Below are 27,948 nucleotides of genomic sequence, written 5' to 3'. Positions count from 1 at the left end.
TAAATAATAAGCCATAAGCAACCACCATCATGTTGTTAAATAATAAGCCATAAGCAACCAACATCATGTTGTAAATAATAAGCCATAAACAACCATTTCTAATTTAAAAAACGAATGTGAACATTGTTGGAAATGGCATTTTTGAAAGAAACTCAAAATAATTCCTAAACACAACTGTCATCTCACCTCTTAGCTTTGGTGTCAGGTCCTCCCTCTCTCTCCCCAGAGAGACTCATTTTTGAGGCAGGGTCCCCTTCATCTCTCTCCCCAGAGAGACTCATTTTAGAGAACTGACCCCTAAACAGAGATCCAGCATGTTGGTTGTGGTTAACACAGTAATTATTGAATGTCAATAATTTTGTTATAATAATGTTATAATTTATTAATAATCTCTTATAAAACATTTACTAACAGACATATCGAAACAGTCAGGTTATTTAATACAATCACATGAATATGTAGATGTGCCATCTCTTCTCCATGGTAACTGTCAATAATAATAAGTCACTGTTAAGGTAGTTCTAGACATTACAGCAGCACAAGGCCATGTCTCACAATTAGTTTTATTCACCTTTTTTATTTAACTAGACAAGTCTGTTCAGAACAAATTCTTATTTTATTATTTAAAGGTGGGATATTTATTGTATTAATCAAAAACAGGATATTTATTGTCTTAATCAAAAACAGGATATTTATTGTATTAATCAAAAACAGGATATTTATTGTATTAATCAAAAACAGGATATTTATTGTCTTAATCAAAAACAGGATATTTATTGTCTTTCAATCTGTTATTTTCTAAATGTATCTGAGAATGTAGACAGAAGGGCTAAAACGGACATGATTGATCTGAGGGGGAAATCATTGATCCATTCAGAAAGTTTATTTGCATCAAGTAAGAGATTTTATATTATGTAAAGTAGACTAGGTTATAATGTATAGTAGTGGGTTGATAGTGATATGTAGATGTTATATTATGTAAAGTAGACTAGGTTATAATGTACAGTAGTGGGTTGTTAGTGATATGTTATATTATGTAAAGTAGACTAGGTTATAATGTATAGTAGTGGGTTGTTAGTGATATGTTATATTATGTAAAGTAGACTAGGTTATAATGTATAGTAGTGGGTTGTTAGTGATATGTTATATTATGTAAAGTAGACTAGGTTATAATGTATAGTAGTGGGTTGTTAGTGATATGTTATATTATGTAAAGTAGGCTAGGTTATAATGTATAATAGTGGGTTGTTAGTGATATGTAGATGTTATATTATGTAAAGTAGACTAGGTTATAATGTATAGTAGTGGGTTGTTAGTGATATGTAGATGTTATATTATGTAAAGTAGGCTAGGTTATAATGTATAGTAGCAGTTTGTTAGTGATATGTTATATTATGTAAAGTAGACTAGGTTATAATGTATAATAGCAGTTTGTTAGTGATATGCAGATCAAGGTCTATACCTCAGCTATAGCCTACATATCATAGATGACCAGTCTAAACCTGTTCAGATCAGTTCACATAATGTTATAGTCCTACCAGTAGCAGGACAGAGAATGTACTGTATATAACCTACATATCATAGATGACCAGTCTAAACCTGTTCAGGTCAGTTCACATAATGTTATAGACCTACCAGTAGCAGGACAGAGAATGTCCACTATATATACAAAAGTATGTCCCTTCAAATTAGTGGATTCGGCTATTTCAGCCACACCCGTTGCTGACAGGTGTATAAATAAAATCGAGCAGACCGCCATTCAATCTACATCTACAACGGCTCAACTGTGAAGAAATAGGATGTGAAGTGAAGTGGAAACATTTAGGAGCAACAACGGCTCAACCGTGAAGTGGTAGGCCACACAAGTTCACAGAACGGAACCACCGAGTGCGGAAGCGCATCAAAACGGTCTGTCCTCACTCAATACCGAGTTCCAAACTGCAACGTCAGCAAAATAACTGTTCGTCGGGAGCTTCATGAAACTGGTTTCCATGGCTGAGCAGCCGCATACAAGATAACCATGTGCAATGCCAAGCATCGGCTTGATTGGTGTAAAGATCACCGCCATTGGACTGTGGAGCAGTGGAAACATGTTCTTTAGAGTTATGAATCACACTTCACCATCTGGCAGTCCGACAGAAGAATCTGGGTTTGGCGGATGCCAGGAAAACGCTACCTGCCCGAATGCATAGTGCCAACTGTAAAGTTTGGTGGAGGAGTAATAATGGTCTGGGGCTGTTTTTCCTTAGTTCTAGTGAAGATAAATCTTAACGCTACAGTATAAAATTACATTCTAGATGATTCTGTGCATCCAACTTGGTGGCAACAGTTTGGGGAAGGCCCTTTCCTTTCCTGTTTCAGCATGACAATGTCCCCGTGCACAAAGCGAGGTCCATACAGAAATGGCTTGTCGAGATCAGTGTGGAAGAACTTGACTGGCCTGCACAGAGCCCTGACCTCAACCCCATCGAACACCTTTGGGATGAATTGGAACGCTGACTTCGAGCCAGGCCTAATCACCCAACATCAGTGCCCGACCTCCCTAATGCTCTTGTGGCTGAACGGAAGCAAGTCCCCGCAGCAATGTTCCAACATCTAGTGGAAAGCCTTCCCAGAAGAGTGGAGGCTGTTATAACAGCAAAGGGGGGACCAACTCCATAGGAATGCCTATGATTTTGGAATGAGATGTTCGACTAGCAGGTGTCCACATACTTTTGGTCATGTAGTGTATATAGCCTAATCTAAATCAAGTCAAATGTTATTGGTCACAATGTCTGAGCGGCATAGACTAAGATACAGTAGAATAGTATAGAATACAGTATATACATATGAGATGAGTAATGCATAGACTAAGATACAGTAGAATAGTATAGAATACAGTATATACATATGAGATGAGTAATACATAGACTAAGATACAGTAGAATAGTATAGAATACAGTATATACATATGAGATGAGTAATGCATAGACTAAGATACAGTAGAATAGTATAGAATACAGTATATACATATGAGATGAGTAATGCATAGACTAAGATACAGTAGAATAGTATAGAATACAGTATATACATATGAGATGAGTAATGCATAGACTAAGATACAGTAGAATAGTATAGAATATAGTATATACATATGAGATGAGTAATGCATAGACTAAGATACAGTAGAATAGTATAGAATACAGTATATACATATGAGATGAGTAATACATAGACTAAGATACAGTAGAATAGTATAGAATACAGTATATACATATGAGATGAGTAATGCATAGACTAAGATACAGTAGAATAGTATAGAATACAGTATATACATATGAGATGAGTAATGCATAGACTTAGAATAAAGTAGAATAGTATAGAATACAGTATATACATATGAGATGAGTAATGCATAGACTAAGATACAATAGAATAGTATAGAATACAGTATATACATATGAGATGAGTAATGCATAGACTAAGATACAGTAGAATAGTATAGAATACAGTATCTACATATGAGATGAGTAATACATAGAGTAAGATACGGTAGAATAGTATAGAATACAGTATATACATATGAGATGAGTAATGCATAGACTAAGATACAGTAGAATAGTATAGAATACAGTATATAAATATTAGATGAGTAATGCCAGATATTTATAGCTTGGGCCAGATACTTTTCACAACATTTCCAACAGAGACCATCAGGTTGGTCGGCATGATTAGTGATCATACTGTATCTCAAACCTACTGTGACTGTTGAATGTCTGACGACGACCTAACTTTATAATAGTTTGTAGCCGACCTACCAGAATCTGCCCGTCTTTCCTTCAAATCAACACATTTATCTGTCTTCTAATGCAGTGGTGTAAAGTACTTCAGTAAAATACTTTAAAGTACAACTTCAGTAGTTTTGGGGGGAATCTGTCCTTTACTATTTATATTTTAACAACTTTTACTTCACTACAGTCATAAAGAAAATGATATACTTTTAACTCCACACATGTTCCCTGACACCCAATGCTTAGCAGGACAGAAAATGGACTCACTAAACACAAATGCTTTGTTTTTAAATGATGTCTGAGTGTTGGAGTGTGACCCTGGCTATCCATAAATTAAAATAACATGGAAATTGTGCCGTCTGGTTTGATTAATAAAAGGAATTTAAATTATTACTACTTTACTTTTACTTTTGATACTTAATTATATTTAAAACCAAATACTTTTAGACTTTTCCTGAAGTAGTATTTTACTGGGTGACTTTCACTTTTACTTGAGTCATTTTCTATGAAGGAATCTTTACTTTTACTCCAGTTTGAGAACTGAGTTCTGTTTCCACCACTGTTCTAACGTTCCATATGAGACACAGTTTCAACAGACATTCTGGAACTGAGTTCTGTTTCCACCACTGTTCTAATGTTCCATATGAGACACAGTTTCAACAGACATTCTGGAACTGAGTTCTGTTTCCACCACTGTTCTAACGTTCCATATGAGACACAGTTTCAACATACATTCTGGAACTGAGTTCTGTTTCCACCACTGTTCTAACGTTCCATATGAGACACAGTTTCAACAGACATTCTGGAACTGAGTTCTGTTTCCACCACTGTTCTAACGTTCCATATGAGACACAGTTTCAACAGACATTCTGGAACTGAGTTCTGTTTCCACCACTGTTCTAACGTTCCATATGAGACACAGTTTCAACAGACATTCTGGAACTGAGTTCTGTTTCCACCACTGTTCTAACGTTCCATATGAGACACAGTTTCAACAGACATTCTGGAACTGAGTTCTGTTTCCACCACTGTTCTAACTTTCCATATGAGACACAGTTTCAACAGACATTCTGGAACTGAGTTCTGTTTCCACCACTGTTCTAACGTTCCATATGTGACACAGTTTCAACAGACATTCTGGATCTGCGTCGGCTACAAAGTTACTTTCAATTTCATATAACGGTCACTGGGTGAATTAGTTGTGCATTGCCCGGCTCCCCGGGGGAGTAGTGTTTAAGCATTTTAGACCATTCCATTGGTCCTTAAAATATATGTCCACCCGCCTGTAGCACCGGGCCATGCAAAACAAACTTCCCACTGTAGCAGAGACACAGAGTTCTAATCCCAGACGCGTTTCTTCAAGACATCTCTCTTACATTATTTTTGATAAACATATAATTTACTCGAAACCAAGTTTAGCTGTGTTGTTTTCCTCCAAGATGTGAGTTACTGTAGGACTTTAATAATTGTAAGCAGGCCTACAAACCCAAAAGGTTTTAATTTGAAAATGTTCATGCCTCAAATATTAAATTATTTTAAAATATTTGATGTTTAGTTGAATCAGGTGTGTAAGTGCTGGTAAGAACAAAAGGATGGAGAAACCCTGAGATAAACATAAAACCATATCATTGAAAAGCTCCTCCACCATCTTTACCAGACGTGTTACTGATAACATGTAGGACTGCTGATTAGTTTACACTTTGAAAACTGCTGTCTGTCAGCAACTCAGCTCAAGTAGCACTTCTACTAACTAGTAATATCTCATTCCAGGTATTCATGCACGTACTCTGTCCATTAGAATAGATTATTGTTCAGAAATACTTACTTTATTTTTCAATGATCTCCATGTAGTGTTTTCTGCTCTGTCGTCTCAAAATGGATCCTGAACAAAAGAACAACTTTACTTTCTGTTTCAGCTCAGCTGTCTCCCCACCCTGATAATAAAGTGTTATATTGGTATCTTCCACTAGATGGCAGTAAACACCTGCTGTAACTAGACTTTACAACTAAGTGTTCGGTTTCATACATACAGTCCCAGAGGAGAAGTGCTAATCTAGGATCAGGTCCTCCTCTCCATGTAATCCGATTCATTATGATCTAGGATCAGGTCCACCCCTCTCCATGTAATCTGATTCATTATGATCTAGGATCAGGTCTCCCTCTCCATGTAATCTGATTCATTATGATCTAGGATCAGGTCCCTCCTCTCCATGTAATCTGATTCATTATGATCTAGGATCAGGTCCCCCCTCTCCATGTAATCTGATTCATTATGATCTAGGATCAGGTCCCCCTCTCCATGTAATCTGATTCATTATGATCTAGGATCAGGTCCCCCCTCTCCATGTAATCTGATTCATCATGATCTAGGATCAGGTCCCCCCTCTCCATGTAATCTGATTCATTATGATCTAGGATCAGGTCCCCCTGTCCATGTAATCTGATTCATTATGATCTAGGATCAGGTACCCCCTCTCCATGTAATCTGATTCATTATGATCTAGGATCAGGTCCCCCTCTCCATGTAATCTGATTCATTATGATCTAGGATCAGGTCCCCCCTCTCCATGTAATCTGATTCATCATGATCTAGGATCAGGTCCCCCCTCTCCATGTAATCTGATTCATTATGATCTAGGATCAGGTCCCCCTGTCCATGTAATCTGATTCATTATGATCTAGGATCAGGTACCCCCTCTCCATGTAATCTGATTCATTATGATCTAGGATCAGTTCCCCCTCTCCATGTAATCTGATTCATTATGATTGTTTTGTCTCATGTCTCTTTATATTCATGTAGCCTGGGGGTCATGTAATCTGATTCATTATGATCTAGGATCAGGTCCCTTCTCTCCATGTAATCTGATTCATTATGATTGTTTTGTCTCATGTCTCTTTATATTCATGTAGCCTGGGGACCATGTAATCTGATTCATTATGATTGTGTTGTCTCATGTCTCTTTATATTCATGTAGCCTGGGGGCCATGTAATCTGATTCATTATGATTGTGTTGTCTCATGTCTCTTTATATTCATGTAGCCTGGGGGCCATGTAATCTGATTCATTATGATTGTGTTGTCTCATGTCTCTTTATATTCATGTAGCCTGGGGGCCATGTAATCTGATTCATTATGATTGTTTTGTCTCATGTCTCTTTATATTCATGTAGCCTGGGGGCCATGTAATCTGATTCATTATGATTGTGTTGTCTCATGTCTCTTTATATTCATGTAGCCTGGGGGCCATGTAGCTGTATTGAAATCACCTTGTTTTATAACCTTCTCTGTTTCTCAGTGGTACTTCAGTTGTCCTGACAACGCCCACTTCTTTCACACAGTAATGCTCCAGCATCCACTCAGAGATGATGCATCTAATGCCTTCCTCAAATACTGCAGAGTTGTTAAGCAAGTCCCTGAGATCGTCCTGTTCAACCACATGTATTAGTTTATTTGTCAGATGAAACCTGAGGGGACTGTAGTGGGTCATAATGCATCAACATGGTTCTGAGGTCCTCAACAATGTTATTCTGTACCGTAGCTGGGATGCAGTGTTCTTTCCTGGTTTACTAAATAACAAGACAGATATTGTTTTAGAGACGTTCAATTAGCTGCTCAGTGTTGATCTCTGTGTCTTGAACATATTCAGCCTCTGGCAGACTCTCTACATCGCTCATGTCATCTTCAATGGGATCAGTCCCAGTCTCAAATTCATCATGAGGGCAATTCTCATCTAAGTTGGCACTTAAAAGCTCTGTGTGGTTTTGGTAGATGTGTGACCGATAGAAGCTGAAACATCTATTTGTTTTCCCACACCCATTAACTCCACAGGTAGTTAGAACATGTGGTTCATGCTGGTGATAGAGGCCAATATGTGTGAGTAGTCTGGACGAGAATGTTTGCTTGTTGCAAAGTGGACAATTGAATACAGTTGGCATTCTTCAGAAAGACTGTGAACCTTGGAATGATGGGATGGAATCATGGAGATCATTGGTTCTCAGACACTTGCAGATATCATCAAGGGACCAGTCTTCCACAGCCACTCTAATTCAAGTTGACACTAAAAGCAGAAGTGAAATGTATTAGTGTTGAGGCTAAAACAAAACCTATCCCACTCTCTCCAGACAACCACCTTTCCTCCTAATTAGTATTCATGGTTGTTCCATAACGAAGCAGAGCTTGTCAGGAAAGGTGAAGATGTCTGTCTCTTATTTATCTGACTCCATATTTCTTAGTTTGGGACATTATGGGATTCTGCAGTCCCACATTTAAGTGTTGACTCAGATAATATGATGCTCCAAATGGGGCATTATGTTCTTCTTCCATGTCGACCCAAATTGTCCTGTTAGAGTTGTAGGTAAAAGAGCCTATCAGGACAGTTATAAAGTCTTCTTGATATAATTGTCCTATTAGAGTTGTCAGTAAAGAGCCTATCAGGGCAGTTATAATGTCTTCCTGATATAATTGTCCAATTAGAGTTGTCAATAAAGAGCCAATCAGGGCAGTTATAATGTCTTCTTGATATAATTGTCCTATTAGAGTTGTCAATAAAGAGCCAATCAGGGCAGTTATAAAGTCTTCTTGATATAATTACATGTTAGGGAGATTTAATCCTCCCTTCTTTGATTGTCAACTAGTTGGTTCATCCTGGTCCTTTTAATAATAGATGAATCATTTTTTCTTAGCTGTTTATATTGACATTACACTGTTTATCTCTGATAATGGCCCTTACTGACCATAGAGCTGTTTATATTGACATTACACTGTTTATCTCTGATAATGGCCCTTACTGATCATAGAGCTGTTTATATTGACATTACACTGTTTATCTCTGATAATGGCCCTTACTGACCATAGAGCTGTTTATATTGACATTACACTGTGTATCTCTGATAATGGCCCTTACTGATCATAGAGCTGTTTATATTGACATTACACTGTGTATCTCTGATAATGGCCCTTACTGATCATAGAGCTGTTTATACTGACATTACACTGTGTATCTCTGATAATGGCCCTTACTGATCATAGAGCTGTTTATACTGACATTACACTGTTTATCTCTGATAATGGCCCTTACTGATCATAGAGCTGTTTATATTGACATTACACTGTTTATCTCTGATAATGGCCCTTACTGATCATAGAGCTGTTTATACTGACATTACACTGTTTATCTCTGATAATGGCCCTTACTGACCATAGAGCTGTTTATATTGACATTACACTGTTTATCTCTGATAATGGCCCTTACTGACCATAGAGCTGTTTATACTGACATTACACTGTTTATCTCTGATAATGGCCCTTACTGATCATAGAGCTGTTTATACTGACATTACACTGTTTATCTCTGATAATGGCCCTTACTGACCATAGAGCTGTTTATACTGACATTACACTGTTGATCTCTGATAATGGCCCTTACTGATCATAGAGCTGTTTATATTGACATTACACTGTTTATCTCTGATAATGGCCCTTACTGATCATAGAGCTGTCTTTATTGACATTACACTGTTTATCTCTGATAATGGCCCTGACAGAGCATCCTATTGGAAGCTTAATAGCTCTATATTAAAACATGAGATGGTCCAGATGGAGATAAACAATGTAATTAAACACTTCAGGAACAACGCTATGAATAACAAATCATACAGTAATAACTGGGAGCTTTTTAAGGTTGGAAGATATGCAAGAAAACATGAGAGTTTTGTTGCCAAGACCAGGAGAGTTAAAGAAGAAAGTGTAATTACAAAGATCACCTGTCTTGTTCAAAAGCCTGTTGAAAGTCTTTCAGAGGAGGATAAATCTGTTCTGTTTGATCTACAACACCAGTTGGAAGATATGTATAGACTGAAAGCAGACAGAACCTTCGTCAGATGTAGGTAGAAATGGAGGAGGATACATCTGTTCTGTTTGATCTACAACACCAGTTGGATGATATGTATAAACTGAAAGCAGTATGACTGGTCTCATCACAGATGATCCCACATTAATATCCATCTTTAGTTGCATCTTCTACAGTATTGTGAGGTGTCCTCATCTTCTACAGTATTGTGAGGTGTCCTCATCTTCTACAGTATTGTGAGGTGTCCTCATCTTCAACAGTATTGTGAGGTGTCCTTATCTTCTACAGTATTGTGAGGTGTCCTCATCTTCTACAGTATTGTGAGGTGTCCTCATCTTCTACAGTATTGTGAGGTGTCCTCATCTTCTACAGTATTGTGAGGTGTCCTCATCTTCTACAGTATTGTGAGGTGTCCTCATCTTCTACAGTATTGTCCTCAACTCTTTGTTTTGATTGTCTGGGGGATGTGAAATCAGTTGGTGAGGCTGACAGGGAACAGTGTCATGACCCTGTTATAGTTGAACACATCATTTATTCTATTGAACAACTTAAAAACAATAATTCTCCTGGGACTGATGGTGTATCTGCTGAGTTTTACACAACTGTTTACAGAACAGTTAGTCCCTTTTCAGTTGGTCTTTTCTGAAAGCATTGTAAATAATGCTCTCCCTCCCAGTCTGACTCCAGGTCTGATTACATTGTAAATAATGCTCTCCCTCCCAGTCTGACTCCAGGTCTGATTACATTGTAAATAATGCTCTCCCTCCCAGTCTGACTCCAGGTCTGATTACATTGTAAATAATGCTCTCCCTCCCAGTCTGACTCCAGGTCTGATTACATTGTAAATAATGCTCTCCCTCCCAGTTTGACTCAAGCTCTGATTACATTCATCCATAAGCCTAAGAAAGACTTGCTTCTCCTCGATAATTGGCGTCCAGTCTGTCTGCTCAACGACTACAAATATCAGCCTCTATATTTGCAAAAAGAATGAAAGCAATATTGGACGTAATTACAGAGGAGACCCAATCTGTCTTCATGAGGAATAGACATATGTTACAGACTGTGTGATAGACATATGTTACAGACTGTGTGATAGACATATGTTACAGACTGTGTGATAGACATATGTTACAGACTGTGTGATAGACATATGTTACAGACTGTGTGATAGACATATGTTACAGACTGTGTGATAGACATATGTTACAGACTGTGTGATAGACATATGTTACAGACTGTGTGATAGACATATGTTACAGACTGTGTGATAGACATATGTTACAGACTGTGTGATAGACATATGTTACAGACTGTGTGATAGACATATGTTACAGACTGTTTGATAGACATATGTTACAGACTGTGTGATAGACATATGTTACAGACTGTGTGGTAGACATATGCTACAGACTGTGTGATAGACATATGTTACAGACTGTGTGATAGACATATGTTACAGACTGTGTGATAGACATATGTTACAGACTGTGTGATAGACATATGTTACAGACTGTGTGATAGACATATGTTACAGACTGTGTGATAGACATATGTTACAGACTGTGTGATAGACATATGTTACAGACTGTGTGATAGACATATGTTACAGACTGTTTGATAGACATATGTTACAGACTGTGTGATAGACATATGTTACAGACTGTGTGATAGACATATGTTACAGACTGTGTGATAGACATATGTTACAGACTGTGTGATAGACATATGTTACAGACTGTTTGATAGACATATGTTACAGACTGTGTGATAGACATATGTTACAGACTGTGTGGTAGACATATGCTACAGACTGTGTGATAGACATATGTTACAGACTGTGTGATAGACATATGTTACAGACTGTGTGATAGACATATGTTACAGACTGTGTGATAGACATATGTTACAGACTGTGTGATAGACATATGTTACAGACTGTGTGATAGACATATGTTACAGACTGTGTGATAGACAGATGTTACAGACTGTGTGATAGACATATGTTACAGACTGTATGATAGACACATGTTACAGACTGTATGATAGACATATGTTACAGACTGTGTGATAGACATATGTTACAGACTGTGTGATAGACAGATGTTACAGACTGTGTGATAGACATATGTTACAGACTGTGTGATAGACATATGTTACAGACTGTGTGAGTCCCTCTATCTGCAATATTCCACTTAAGGAAAATGTAACAAAAATATGCTCATTCAATGTGTGTACTTATTACTGAGGAAAACAAATGAAAAGAAGTTGAACCAATGGTTGCAGAGGGATTTATCCTGGAAAGGTTGAGTGTTGCTTTCTGAAGATATTATTTACAGATCTACTTCCAGATCTACTTCCAGATCTACTTATAGATCTACTTCCAGATCTACCTACAGATCTACTTCCAGATCTACTTATAGAGCTACTTCCAGATCTACTTCCAGATCTACTTCCAGATCTACTTATAGATCTACTTCCAGATCTACTTCCAGATCTACTTATAGATCTACTTCCAGATCTACTTATAGAGCTACTTCCAGATCTACTTACAGATCTACTTACAGATCTACTTCCTGATCTACTTCCAGATCTACTTATAGATCTACTTCCAGATCTACTTCCAGATCTACTTATAGATCTACTTATAGAGCTACTTCCAGATCTACTTCCAGATCTACTTCCAGATCTACTTATAGAGCTACTTCCAGATCTACTTCCAGATCTACTTCAAGATCTAGTTACAGATCTACTTCAAGATCTACTTCCAGATCTACTTCCAGATCTACTTCCAGATCTATTTACAGATCTACTTCCAGATCTACTTCCAGATCTACTTATAGAGCTACTTCCAGATCTACTTATAGAGCTACTTCCAGATCTACTTCCAGATCTACTTCCTGATCTACTTATAGAGCTACTTCCAGATCTACTTCCAGATCTACTTCCAGATCTACTTATAGATCTACTTACAGATCTACTTCCAGATCTACTTCCTGATCTACTTATAGAGCTACTTCCAGATCTACTTATAGATCTACTTACAGATCTACTTCCAGATCTACTTATAGATCTACTTCCAGATCTACTTCCAGATCTACTTCCAGATCTACTTACGGATCTACTTACAGATCTACTTATAGATCTACTTCCAGATCTACTTACAGATCTACTTACAGATCTACTTCCAGATCTACTTCCAGATCTACCTACAGATCTACTTCCAGGTCTACTTCCAGATCTACTTGCAGATCTACTTACAGATCTATTTCCAGATCTACTTACAGATCTACTTAGTTCCTGAATTAAGTTTTGAGATGATGCTGCAGGATTTAGAGGTAATTTGTGGTTTAGTACATTACCCTGCTTGACTGCTTATTGCATTGCTCCACACCACCACAAGGGGGAGCTAGAGCACTGACTATGCTCTTGGGTTCCAAGGCGCTAATTTGTCTAATGTAGCTGACAGTGAATGAATGGGCTGATGTAGCTGACAGTGAATGAATGGGCTGATGTAGCTGACAGTGAATGAATGGGCTGATGTAGCTGACAGTGAATGAATGGGCTGATGTAGCTGACAGTGAATGAATGGGCTGATGTAGCTGACAGTGAATGAATGGGCTGATGTAGCTGACAGTGAATGAATGGGCTGATGTAGCTGACAGTGAATGAATGGGCTGATGTAGCTGACAGTGAATTAATGGGCTGCATAAACCAAACAGAAACTGATAATTGTGCACAACTTCAAAACTGTATTTCAATGAACTGAATGATGAGGATGAAGAAGGTGATTGAATTTAGAACAAGGTAAGAATTGCTATTCCTCTGTCCTGCACTTGTTTGTTCAGGAGAACTGTACCTGTGGGAAATGACAAACTGTTGTTCCACTGAGGTTGTGATTCTAAGAGAAACTAAAATGACCTGGTTGTCATGTATTATAGTCTCTAAAAGGAAACATATTACCACCGTCTCTTATTGTCCTTTCATAATGCATCCTGATTTACACAGTTATTATTATTATTACATATTCTCACAGAACAGATTTGCACTAATGAAAAATGCCCCTTAGATATGAATTCGGAGGGCAGAATGTTATCTATTAAAGCATTAGACTAAATCACTAAAGGCGTCAGTCATACAGAAGTTGTATGCAGCCCAGTCCCTACATCTTGACCACAAAATAGGGAAAGAGGTTGACCAGATGCTTTTCAACTTCATCTGGGAAAATCGTCCACATTATATAAGGACATCTGTCGTTCTGAACATTTAGTTGATTTTACTATAAATAATACTAATAATACTTAAAGATAAATTGGGGAAAAACATTTCTTAAAGAATCCAACTTCCTCTATTGTGTTTTCAGATGAGTCCAGATAAGGAGAGGAGATAAGGAGAGGAGGCCACCATGTTACTTTGACCTCTATTGTGTTTTCAGATGAGTCCAGATAAGGAGAGGAGATAAGGAGAGGAGGCCACCATGTTACTTTGACCTCTATTGTGTTTTCAGATGAGTCCAGATAAGGAGAGGAGAAAAGGAGAGGAGGCCACCATGTTACTTTGACCTCTATTGTGTTTTCAGATGAGTCCAGATAAGGAGAGGAGATAAGGAGAGGAGGCCACCATGTTACTTTGACCTCTATTGTGTTTTCAGATGAGTCCAGATAAGGAGAGGAGATAAGGAGAGGAGGCCACCATGTTACTTTGACCTCTATTGTGTTTTCAGATGAGTCCAGATAAGGAGAGGAGATAAGGAGAGGAGGCCACCATGTTACTTTGACCTCTATTGTGTTTTCAGATGAGTCCAGATAAGGAGAGGAGATAAGGAGAGGAGGCCACCATGTTACTTTGACCTCTATTGTGTTTTCAGATGAGTCCAGATAAGGAGAGGAGGCCACCATGTTACTTTGACCTCTATTGTGTTTTCAGATGAGTCCAGATAAGGAGAGGAGATAAGGAGAGGAGGCCACCATGTTACTTTGACCTCTATTGTGTTTTCAGATGAGTCCAGATAAGGAGAGGAGATAAGGAGAGGAGGCCACCATGTTACTTTGACCTCTATTGTGTTTTCAGATGAGTCCAGATAAGGAGAGGAGATAAGGAGAGGAGGCCACCATGTTACTTTGACCTCTATTGTGTTTTCAGATGAGTCCAGATAAGGAGAGGAGAAAAGGAGAGGAGGCCACCATGTTACTTTGACCTCTATTGTGTTTTCAGATGAGTCCAGATAAGGAGAGGAGAAAAGGAGAGGAGGCCACCATGTTACTTTGACCTCTATTGTGTTTTCAGATGAGTCCAGATAAGGAGAGGAGATAAGGAGAGGAGGCCACCATGTTACTTTGACCTCTATTGTGTTTTCAGATGAGTCCAGATAAGGAGAGGAGATAAGGAGAGGAGGCCACCATGTTACTTTGACCTCTATTGTGTTTTCAGATGAGTCCAGATAAGGAGAGGAGATAAGGAGAGGAGGCCACCATGTTACTTTGACCTCTATTGTGTTTTCAGATGAGTCCAGATAAGGAGAGGAGGCCACCATGTTACTTTGACCTCTATTGTGTTTTCAGATGAGTCCAGATAAGGAGAGGAGGCCACCATGTTACTTTGACCTCTATTGTGTTTTCAGATGAGTCCAGATAAGGAGAGGAGATAAGGAGAGGAGGCCACCATGTTACTTTGACCTCTATTGTGTTTTCAGATGAGTCCAGATAAGGAGAGGAGATAAGGAGAGGAGGCCACCATGTTACTTTGACCTCTATTGTGTTTTCAGATGAGTCCAGATAAGGAGAGGAGATAAGGAGTGGAGGCCACCATGTTACTTTGACCTCTATTGTGTTTTCAGATGAGTCCAGATAAGGAGAGGAGATAAGGAGAGGAGGCCACCATGTTACTTTGACCTCTATTGTGTTTTCAGATGAGTCCAGATAAGGAGAGGAGATAAGGAGAGGAGGCCACCATGTTACTTTGACCTCTATTGTGTTTTCAGATGAGTCCAGATAAGGAGAGGAGATAAGGAGAGGAGGCCACCATGTTACTTTGACCTCTATTGTGTTTTCAGATGAGTCCAGATAAGGAGAGGAGATAAGGAGAGGAGGCCACCATGTTACTTTGACCTCTATTGTGTTTTCAGATGAGTCCAGATAAGGAGAGGAGATAAGGAGAGGAGGCCACCATGTTACTTTGACCTCTATTGTGTTTTAAGATGAGTCCAGATAAAGGAGAGGAGATAAGGAGAGGAGAAAAGGAGAGGAGGCCACTTTAGACTGTTGTGATGCACCCAGTGTCCTGTTCTCTCAGTATCATACCGAAAAACATTTCTTAAAGAATCCAACTTCAATTTGGAATTTCATCCCTCATTATATCTTCTCCCGTTTTGGTGACTTCAATTTTGTGTTGCTTTGTAACTACAACACCGATAAGATTCCTACAACAGTATTCTTAGCGTGCTCGTTAATATATTTAAAAAGGTATTTCATTTGGAACAATAAGGATATTTTGTATAGAAACAAGTCTTTATTTTTGAAGAACTGGTTTAATAATCATATCCTGCTGGTAAGTCAACTTTTTAATGCAGAAGGATTGTTACTCAATTATGAGGGATTTTTATCTTGTTACAATATCCCTGTAACACCTAGAGAGTTTGCCATAGTCTTTGATGCTACTCCATCTGGAACTCATGTTATTTAGAGGTGTAACCAGACCTCACCTTGTTGACCTGCCCTCCTAGAGAGTTCTCCATAGTCTCTGATGCTATTCCATCTGGAACTCATGTTATTTAGAGGTGTAACCAGACCTCACCTTGTTGACCTACCCTCCTAGAGAGTTCTCCATAGTCTCTGATGCTATTCCATCTGGAACTCATGTTATTTAGAGGTGTAACCAGACCTCACCTTGTTGACCTGCCCTCCTAGAGAGTTCTCCATAGTCTCTGATGCTATTCCATCTGGAACTCTCATGTTATTTAGAGGTGTAACCAGACCTCACCTTGTTGACCTGCCCTCCTAGAGAGTTCTCCATAGTCTCTGATGCTATTCCATCTGGAACTCATGTTATTTAGAGGTGTAACCAGACCTCACCTTGTTGACCTGCCCTCCTAGAGAGTTCTCCATAGTCTCTGATGCTATTCCATCTGGAACTCTCATGTTATTTAGAGGTGTAACCAGACCTCACCTTGTTGACCTGCCCTCCTAGAGAGTTCTCCATAGTCTCTGATGCTATTCCATCTGGAACTCATGTTATTTAGAGGTGTAACCAGACCTCACCTTGTTGACCTGCAATCCTAGAGAGTTCTCCATAGTCTCTGATGCTGTTCCATCTGAAACTCATGTTATTTAGAGGTGTAACCAGACCTCACCTTGTTGACCTACCTTCGCTTAATCCAGTTGACTCTCCAATAGGGAAACTGTTTCTCTCCTTGCTCCCTCAGAACAACAGATCTATACCTGCTTCATTTCAAAGGGAGATTGTATCCATTCCTTATGTCACAACTTACTGGAATACATTTGCCAATAATATCTGTTGGAAAAAAGTCTGGTTATTAGCATTTAAATACCTTCTGGATAATTTGATTGCTTTTCTGATTTTCGTGACCAACATGAGCTTTGCATAATGCTATGCTAGGCTATCGATAAACTTACACAAATGCTTGTCTTGCTTTGGCTGGAAAGCATAATTTCAAAATCTGAGATGACAGGGTGATTAACAAAAGGCTAAGCTGTGTTTCAATATATTTCACTTGTGATTTTATGAATATTTTCTAGTAAGATGTTTTGTCCGTTGCATTATGCTAATTAGTGTAAGTTGATGACAATTCTCCTGGATCCGAGAGGGGTAGTTCTATTAACAAACAGACCACTAGGAGGTGTCCACATGGTCTGATAAACACTCCTAACAACCCCACCACTAGGAGGTGTCCACATGGTCTGATAAACACTCCTAACAACCAGACCACTAGGAGGTGTCCACATGGTCTGATAAACACTCCTAACAACCAGACCACTAGGAGGTGTCCACATGGTCTGATAAACACTCCTAACAACCCCACCACTAGGAGGTGTCCACATGCTCTGATTAACACTCCTAACAACCCCACCACTAGGAGGTGTCCACATGGTCTGATAAACACTCCTAACAACCCCACCCCTAGGAGGTGTCCACATGGTCTGATAAACACTCCTAACAACCCCACCACTAGGAGGTGTCCACATGGTCTGATAAACACTCCTAACAACCCCACCACTAGGAGGTGTCCACATGGTCTAATAAACACTACTAACAACCAGACCACTAGGAGGTGTCCACATGGTCTGATAAACACTCCTAACAACCAGACCACTAGGAGGTGTCCACATGGTCTGATAAACACTCCTAACAACCCCACCACTAGGTGTCCACATGGTCTGATAAACACTCCTAACAACCCCACCACTAGGAGGTGTCCACATGGTCTGATAAACACTCCTAACAACCCCACCACTAGGAGGTGTCCACATGCTCTGATGAACACTCCTAACAACCCCACCACTAGGAGGTGTCCACATGGTCTGATAAACACTCCTAACAATCCCACCACTAGGAGGTGTCCACATGCTCTGATTAACACTCCTAACGACCAGACCACTAGGAGGTGTCCACATGGTCTGATTAACACTCCTAACAACCCCACCACTAGGAGGTGTCCACATGGTCTGATAAACACTCCTAACAACCCCACCACTAGGAGGTGTCCACATGGTCTGATAAACACTCCTAACAACCCCACCACTAGGAGGTGTCCACATGGTCTGAAAAACACTCCTAACAACCCGACCACCAGGAGGTGTCCACATGGTCGGATTAACACTCCTAACAACCCGACCACTAGGAGGTGTCCACATGGTCTGATAAACACTCCTAACAACCCCACCACTAGGAGGTGTCCACATGGTCTGATAAACACTCCTAACAACCCGACCACTAGGAGGTGTCCACATGGTCTGATAAACACTCCTAACAACCCCACCACTAGGAGGTGTCTACATGGTCTGATAAACACTCCTAACAACCCAACCACTAGGAGGTGTCCACATGGTCTGATAAACACTCCTAACGACCAGACCACTAGGAGGTGTCCACATGGTCTGATGAACACTCCTAACAACCCCACCACTAGGAGGTGTCTACATGGTCTGATAAACACTCCTAACAACCCCACACTAGGAGGTGTCCACATGGTCTGATAAACACTCCTAACAACCAGACCACTAGGAGGTGTCCACATGGTCTGATAAACACTCCTAACAACCAGACCACTAGGAGGTGTCCACATGGTCTGATAAACACTCCTAACAACCCCACCACTAGGAGGTGTCCACATGGTCTGATAAACACTCCTAACAACCCCACCACTAGGAGGTGTCCACATGGTCTGATAAACACTCCTAACAACCCCACCACTAGGAGGTGTCCACATGGTCTGATAAACCCTCCTAACAACCCCACCACTAGGAGGTGTCCACATGGTCTGATAAACACTCCTAACAACCCCACCACTAGGTGTCCACATGGTCTGATAAACACTCCTAACAACCCCACCACTAGGAGGTGTCCACATGGTCTGATAAACACTCCTAACGACCAGACCACTAGGAGGTGTCCACATGGTCTGATAAACACTCCTAACGACCAGACCACTAGTAGGTGTCCACATGGTCTGATGAACACTCCTAACAACCCCAACACTAGGAGGTGTCTACATGGTCTGATTAACACTCCTAACAACCAGACCACTAGGAGGTGTCCACATGGTCTGATAAACACTCCTAACAACCCCACACTAGGAGGTGTCCACATGGTCTGATAAACACTCCTAACAACCAGACCACTAGGAGGTGTCCACATGGTCTGATAAACACTCCTAACAACCAGACCACTAGGAGGTGTCCACATGGTCTGATAAACACTCCTAACAACCCCACCACTAGGAGGTGTCCACATGGTCTGATAAACACTCCTAACAACCCCACCACTAGGAGGTGTCCACATGGTCTGATAAACACTCCTGACAACCCCACCACTAGGAGGTGTCCACATGGTCTGATTAACACTCCTAACAACCCCACCACTAGGAGGTGTCCACATGGTCTGATAAACACTCCTAACAACCCCACCACTAGGAGGTGTCCACATGGTCTGATAAACACTCCTAACAACCAGACCACTAGGAGGTGTCCACATGGTCTGATGAACACTCCTAACGACCAGACAACTAGGAGGTGTCCACATGGTCTGATGAACACTCCTAACGACCAGACCACTAGGAGGTGTCCACATGGTCTGATAAACACTCCTAACGACCAGACCACTAGTAGGTGTCAACATGGTCTGATGAACACTCCTAACAACCCCACCACTAGGAGGTGTCCACATGGTCTGATAAACACTCCTAACAACCAGACCACTAGGAGGTGTCCACATGGTCTGATGAACACTCCTAACGACCAGACCACTAGGATGTGTCCACATGGTCTGATGAACACTCCTAACGACCAGACCACTAGGAGGTGTCCACATGGTCTGATAAACACTCCTAACAACCCCACCACAAGGAGGTGTCCACATGGTCTGATAAACACTCCTAACAACCCCACCCCTAGGAGGTGTCCACATGGTCTGATAAACACTCCTAACAACCCCACCACTAGGAGGTGTCCACATGGTCTGAAAAACACTCCTAACAACCCGACCACCAGGAGGTGTCCACATGGTCGGATTAACACTCCTAACAACCCGACCACTAGGAGGTGTCCACATGGTCTGATAAACACTCCTAACAACCCCACCACTAGGAGGTGTCCACATGGTCTGATAAACACTCCTAACAACCCGACCACTAGGAGGTGTCCACATGGTCTGATAAACACTCCTAACAACCGCACCACAAGGAGGTGTCCACATGCTCTGATTAACACTCCTAACAACCAGACCACTAGGAGGTGTCCACATGGTCTGATAAACACTCCTAACAACCCGACCACTAGGAGGTGTCCACATGGTCTGATTAACACTCCTAACAACCAGACCGCTAGGAGGTGTCCACATGGTCTGATAAACACTCCTAACAACCAGACCACTAGGAGGTGTCCACATGGTCTGATGAACACTCCTAACGACCAGACCACTAGGAGGTGTCCACATGGTCTGATGAACACTCCTAACGACCAGACCACTAGGAGGTGTCCACATGGTCTGAGAAACACTCCTAACGACCAGACCACTAGTAGGTGTCCACATGGTCTGATGAACACTCCTAATAACCCCACCACTAGGAGGTGTCTACATGGTCTGATTAACACTCCTAACAACCCAACCACTAGGAGGTGTCCACATGGTCTGATAAACACTCCTAACGACCAGACCACTAGGAGGTGTCCACATGGTCTGATGAACACTCCTAACAACCCCACCACTAGGAGGTGTCTACATGGTCTGATAAACACTCCTAATAACCACACACTAGGAGGTGTCCACATGGTCTGATGAACACTCCTAACAACCCCACCACTAGGAGGTGTCTACATGGTCTGATAAACACTCCTAATAACCCCACACTAGGAGGTGTCCACATGATCTGATAAACACTCCTAACAACCAGACTACTAGGAGGTGTCCACATGGTCTGATAAACACTCCTAACGACCAGACAACTAGGAGGTGTCCACATGTTCTGATGAACACTACTAACAACCCCACCACTAGGAGGTGTCTACATGGTCTGATAAACACTCCTAACAACCCAACCACTAGGAGGTGTCCACATGGTCTGATAAACACGCCTAACAACCCCACCACTAGGAGGTGTCCACATGGCCTGATAAACACTCCTAACAACCCCACCACTAGGAGGTGTCCACATGGCCTGATAAACACTCCTAACAACCCCACCACTAGGAGGTGTCCACATGGTCTGATAAACACTCCTAACAACCAGACCACTAGGAGGTGTCCACATGGTCTGATAAACACTCCTAACAACCAGACCACTAGGAGGTGTCCACATGGTCTGATAAACACTCCTAACAACCCCACCACTAGGAGGTGTCCACATGGTCTGATAAACACTCCTAACAACCCCACCACTAGGAGGTGTCCACATGGTCTGATAAACACTCCTAACAACCCCACCACTAGGAGGTGTCCACATGGTCTGATAAACCCTCCTAACAACCCCACCACTAGGAGGTGTCCACATGGTCTGATAAACACTCCTAACAACCCCACCACTAGGTGTCCACATGGTCTGATAAACACTCCTAACAACCCCACCACTAGGAGGTGTCCACATGGTCTGATAAACACTCCTAACGACCAGACCACTAGGAGGTGTCCACATGGTCTGATAAACACTCCTAACGACCAGACCACTAGTAGGTGTCCACATGGTCTGATGAACACTCCTAACAACCCCAACACTAGGAGGTGTCTACATGGTCTGATTAACACTCCTAACAACCAGACCACTAGGAGGTGTCCACATGGTCTGATAAACACTCCTAACAACCCCACACTAGGAGGTGTCCACATGGTCTGATAAACACTCCTAACAACCAGACCACTAGGAGGTGTCCACATGGTCTGATAAACACTCCTAACAACCAGACCACTAGGAGGTGTCCACATGGTCTGATAAACACTCCTAACAACCCCACCACTAGGAGGTGTCCACATGGTCTGATAAACACTCCTAACAACCCCACCACTAGGAGGTGTCCACATGGTCTGATAAACACTCCTGACAACCCCACCACTAGGAGGTGTCCACATGGTCTGATTAACACTCCTAACAACCCCACCACTAGGAGGTGTCCACATGGTCTGATAAACACTCCTAACAACCCCACCACTAGGAGGTGTCCACATGGTCTGATAAACACTCCTAACAACCAGACCACTAGGAGGTGTCCACATGGTCTGATAAACACTCCTAACAACCAGACCACTAGGAGGTGTCCACATGGTCTGATGAACACTCCTAACGACCAGACCACTAGGATGTGTCCACATGGTCTGATGAACACTCCTAACGACCAGACCACTAGGAGGTGTCCACATGGTCTGATAAACACTCCTAACAACCCCACCACAAGGAGGTGTCCACATGGTCTGATAAACACTCCTAACAACCCCACCCCTAGGAGGTGTCCACATGGTCTGATAAACACTCCTAACAACCCCACCACTAGGAGGTGTCCACATGGTCTGAAAAACACTCCTAACAACCCGACCACCAGGAGGTGTCCACATGGTCGGATTAACACTCCTAACAACCCGACCACTAGGAGGTGTCCACATGGTCTGATAAACACTCCTAACAACCCCACCACTAGGAGGTGTCCACATGGTCTGATAAACACTCCTAACAACCCGACCACTAGGAGGTGTCCACATGGTCTGATAAACACTCCTAACAACCGCACCACAAGGAGGTGTCCACATGCTCTGATTAACACTCCTAACAACCAGACCACTAGGAGGTGTCCACATGGTCTGATAAACACTCCTAACAACCCGACCACTAGGAGGTGTCCACATGGTCTGATTAACACTCCTAACAACCAGACCGCTAGGAGGTGTCCACATGGTCTGATAAACACTCCTAACAACCAGACCACTAGGAGGTGTCCACATGGTCTGATGAACACTCCTAACGACCAGACCACTAGGAGGTGTCCACATGGTCTGATGAACACTCCTAACGACCAGACCACTAGGAGGTGTCCACATGGTCTGAGAAACACTCCTAACGACCAGACCACTAGTAGGTGTCCACATGGTCTGATGAACACTCCTAATAACCCCACCACTAGGAGGTGTCTACATGGTCTGATTAACACTCCTAACAACCCAACCACTAGGAGGTGTCCACATGGTCTGATAAACACTCCTAACGACCAGACCACTAGGAGGTGTCCACATGGTCTGATGAACACTCCTAACAACCCCACCACTAGGAGGTGTCTACATGGTCTGATAAACACTCCTAATAACCACACACTAGGAGGTGTCCACATGGTCTGATGAACACTCCTAACAACCCCACCACTAGGAGGTGTCTACATGGTCTGATAAACACTCCTAATAACCCCACACTAGGAGGTGTCCACATGATCTGATAAACACTCCTAACAACCAGACTACTAGGAGGTGTCCACATGGTCTGATAAACACTCCTAACGACCAGACAACTAGGAGGTGTCCACATGTTCTGATGAACACTACTAACAACCCCACCACTAGGAGGTGTCTACATGGTCTGATAAACACTCCTAACAACCCAACCACTAGGAGGTGTCCACATGGTCTGATAAACACGCCTAACAACCCCACCACTAGGAGGTGTCCACATGGCCTGATAAACACTCCTAACAACCCCACCACTAGGAGGTGTCCACATGGCCTGATAAACACTCCTAACAACCCCACCACTAGGAGGTGTCCACATGGTCTGATAAACACTCCTAACAACCAGACCACTAGGAGGTGTCCACATGTTCAGTGGTATGGTCAGATAGACTAGTGGTTAGAGTGGTGGGTCAGTAACTGGTATGGTCAGGTAGACTAGTGGTTAGAGTGGTGGGTCAGTAACTGGTATCGTCAGATAGACTAGTGGTTAGAGTGGTAGGTCAGTAACTGGTATGGTATGGTCAGATAGACTAGTGGTTAGAGTGGTGGTGGTCAGTAACTGGTATGGTCAGATAGACTAGTGGTTAGAGTGGTGGGTCAGTAACTGGTATGGTCAGATAGACTAGTGGTTAGAGTGGTGGTCAGTAACTGGTATGGTCAGGTAGACTAGTGGTTAGAGTGGTGGTGGTCAGTAACTGGTATGGTCAGATAGACTAGTGGTTAGAGTGGTGGGTCAGTAACTGGTATGGTCAGATAGACTAGTGGTTAGAGTGTTGGGTCAGTAACTGGTATGGTATGGTCAGATAGACTAGTGGTTAGAGTGATGGGTCAGTAACTGGTATGGTCAGGTAGACTAGTGGTTAGAGTGGTGGGTCAGTAACTGGTAATGTCAGATAGACTAGTGGTTAGAGTGGTGGTGGTCAGATAGACTAGTGGTTAGAGTGGTGGGTCAGTAACTGGTATGGTCAGATAGACTAGTGGTTAGAGTGGTGGGGAGGCCACCCGGGAGGCCTCATTGATGGTATTATTAATGTTGTCTCTCTCTCTCTAAATTATTGGTATTATTGATGGTATTATTAATGTTGTCTCTCTCTCTAAATGAATCAACACAACACGTCCCTGCTGCTACTTGATGAGGTCACTAGGTGTTGTGTTAAGGCTGCTACAATATCATTGAGTTACACAGCTACTTTAGCTGTACTTTAGCTACAGCTTTTAAATGTTATAAAACACCCTTCAACATGAGGCAGACAGATCTTACATTTCTCCAGTGTGTCAGCAAGCTCCTTCTGGTTCATTTTCCTCAGGATGTGCAGTGTGATCTTCAGAGCCCCCTCTCTGGCACTGCTCTCCTGCTTCTCATCTTCAGCGTCCACCACTTCCTTATCCTGCTTCTGACTCTCAATGCCTTCTGGGAGTTCTGGACTAAGAATCCTCTTGAACATCTTCAGCTCGTTCTTCACAAATGTCATAATTTTCTCTTCAAGCAACTGAAATAAATAAAGTAAATAAGTTAAGCAAGAGAATAAATGCTTTCTCATTAACACATTAATGAATGATTGACAGATCAACTTTACTTGAGGTAAACAAAAACAAATGTACATAACAGGACCACATACACTGAATATGGAGGCCAGGTCTGTTTGATGACTCTGGGAAGACTGACCACTGAGAATCTCTGACTCTGATCTCTCCTGTTGGTTTCTGTGGACAAAACATGAGATTACATCTCCTCATCCAGGGAGTACACACACACACACACACACACACACACACACACACACACACACCCACACACACACACACACACACACACACACACACACACACACACACACACACACACACACACACACACACACACACACACACACACACACACACACACACACACACACACAGGGAGGGAATGTTGTGTTTGTTTAATATTGTTTTAGGACTATGAAATATGCAAATGGACAAAAGGTTGAGCCCATGGATTATGAAAACAACAACAATAAATGGGAAAATGGGAGAGGAGAAATGACTAGAGACTGTGTTGTTTAACTCACTGACCAGGACCCATGAGTTCTTCTTACCTTTGTTCAGTAGAAAAGTCTCCCTCTCTAAACACTATAGGATGACCCATAGACTGGTCACTCTTCATGGACACACAGCTGGGAACAGGGGAGGCTGGTCTCTCCTGCTTGATTGGACTTCAACACAACAGAGACAAACATTACATCTCTCATCTACTCTGAGCTCAGATGGGGAAACATAAGAAGAGTTTCATTCTAAAACGCTATACATCATAAATGTTCAAAAATTAGCTTTAACTTCTTAAAGAAATGTTGAAATAAATATATATTTTCTCACTATCTAATCATTACATGGGGTTGTTCAATGACAGACATGTATTTGTTTATAGTCTATCATTTGTTGGTTTCAAAATTTGAAATTGTGTTTTTCAGATTGGATAGTAGAGACTCAGAGCTAAAGAATGATATATCAGACACTACAGTTGAGGAACAATGGGAAAGTAATTCTGCTTTGAACATTGATAAACTTGTAACCTCACTTTTGACAACATGACCTTTGAATGTTTTGGTTCCTACTGGAGAGCTCTTCTTTGTCTACAGGGCTGTTATTTTGGCAGATAATGTCACCCATCTAAATAAATAGTAAATGTTTTTTAAATAATGAACTAAATGTATGGTGTTTTTGGTTGATGTCAGTTTCATTTCTTGTTCTGCTATAAATGATTATTTTATGGTTGTAAGTGGTGAAATGAACTAGAAAATGTTAAATAATTACTACTTTAGTAAGGAATTACACATTATTCAGTACTACTGCAGTTGCTACATAATTCCAATAGATGGCAGCATAAGACCACTAATGACATTTCAGAAGATTAGTTTAGTTTCCTCCCTGGATACACCACCACTCCCCTCACAGGAAAACTCCTGTGTGCTTCTTCCTGTCCCTTTCCACACTGCTAACACAAGAGGAAGGACTGAAATGCATTTAACAGATTACTGTGGAGTAAAACAATGATGATTCAATGATGATTCATGTTTATTATTACCTTTTTTATGCTCTTGTTTTGAAATGATACTTCATTAATATAACAATTACCAATAAGCCTGAACATTAATTCAGTCATCTCTGGTTGAGAAAAACTTATTTTCATAGTACATTCATTGTAAAATTAATCGACCAGCATCAAGCTGCTCTGCCTTCTCGAGCAAGTAGTCAACTCATCCCCACTAAAAAGCTTGTGTTGTCACCCTGCCTTCTCGAGTGGCATGTTGAGATAAATTTACTAACCGGGAGGGTTGAATTTTTGACTGTTATAATGAATGTATACTGAGGTTGAGGTTCTGACTAGTGATTATTTACCCGGGGTTCAATACCTGCTATAATCACTAAATTTTTGCTCTCCCAATAGCAACACAGGCCTAATACGAGATGTATAGATAACTAAAGTAATGAGTGACCATTTTAGAAAATCATGGGACATATAGTCTGTGGTTGCATGCTATTTTATGTCAATCATATTGCTGCTTGTAGACTATAACTGATGCTTCATGGTCCATCATATTGCTGCTTGTAGACTATAACTGATGCTTCATGGTCCATCATATTGCTGCTTGTAGACTATAACTGATGCTTCATGGTCCATCATATTGCTGCTTGTAGACTATAACTGATGCTTCATGGTCCATCATATTGCTGCTTGTAGCCTATAACTGATGCTTCATGGTCCATCATATTGCTGCTTGTAGTCTATAACTGATGCTTCATGGTCCATCATATTGCTGCTTATAGACTAACTGATGCTTCATGGTCCATCATATTGCTGCTTGTAGTCTATAACTGATGCTTCATGGTCCATCATATTGCTGCTTGTAGACTATAACTGATGCTTCATGGTCCATCATATTGCTGCTTGTAGCCTATAACTGATGCTTCATGGTCCATCATATTGCTGCTTGTAGACTATAACTGATGCTTCATGGTCCATCATATTGCTGCTTGTAGACTATAACCTATAACTGATGCTTCATGGTCTTATGCTGCCATCTATTGGAAATATTTAGCAATTAAAAGTTATTAATTCACTTACAGACATTGGTGAGGCAGCTGAGAAATATAGTGTATTTTTCTTGTTAATTCCTTAGATCAGTATCAAACCTGCTC

General features: G+C 41.2%; 2 protein-coding genes and 1 long non-coding RNA gene across 6 annotated transcripts in view; all 3 read right to left on the bottom strand.

Moving 5' to 3' along the window:
* Positions 1–27,948, bottom strand: part of LOC116370072 (NLR family CARD domain-containing protein 3-like) — a 315,247-nt gene that overhangs the window by 117,667 nt on the left and 169,632 nt on the right. The window lies entirely within an intron of this gene.
* Positions 1–27,948, bottom strand: part of LOC116370079 (spore wall protein 2-like) — a 41,130-nt gene that overhangs the window by 5,034 nt on the left and 8,148 nt on the right. Inside the window, exon 2 of one of the 2 annotated variants that reach the window (XM_031819686.1) lies at positions 25,848–25,964. In XM_031819686.1, coding sequence (XP_031675546.1) covers positions 25,848–25,964 — 117 coding nt within the window. Of the gene's footprint in view, positions 1–25,847; positions 25,965–26,810; positions 27,832–27,948 lie in introns of those variants that run through there. The other variant, XM_031819685.1, reaches the window with a different exon arrangement.
* LOC116370081 (uncharacterized) lies at positions 7,193–25,080 on the bottom strand. Of its 3 annotated transcripts, XR_004208700.1 has the most exons (3): positions 25,031–25,078; positions 16,977–17,124; positions 7,193–7,827 (listed from the first exon to the last, which is right to left on the bottom strand). It is a non-coding gene; the product is annotated as an uncharacterized LOC116370081 (long non-coding RNA). The 3 variants fall into 3 exon arrangements; XR_004208701.1 differs by lacking the exon at positions 16,977–17,124 and having other exon boundaries at positions 25,031–25,080; XR_004208699.1 differs by lacking the exon at positions 25,031–25,078 and having other exon boundaries at positions 16,977–17,265.

Source organism: Oncorhynchus kisutch, unplaced genomic scaffold (assembly GCF_002021735.2).
Source record: "Oncorhynchus kisutch isolate 150728-3 unplaced genomic scaffold, Okis_V2 scaffold2442, whole genome shotgun sequence".
Classification (NCBI taxonomy): Eukaryota; Metazoa; Chordata; class Actinopteri; order Salmoniformes; family Salmonidae; genus Oncorhynchus; species Oncorhynchus kisutch.
This window is presented reverse-complemented; position numbering and strand designations above follow the sequence as displayed.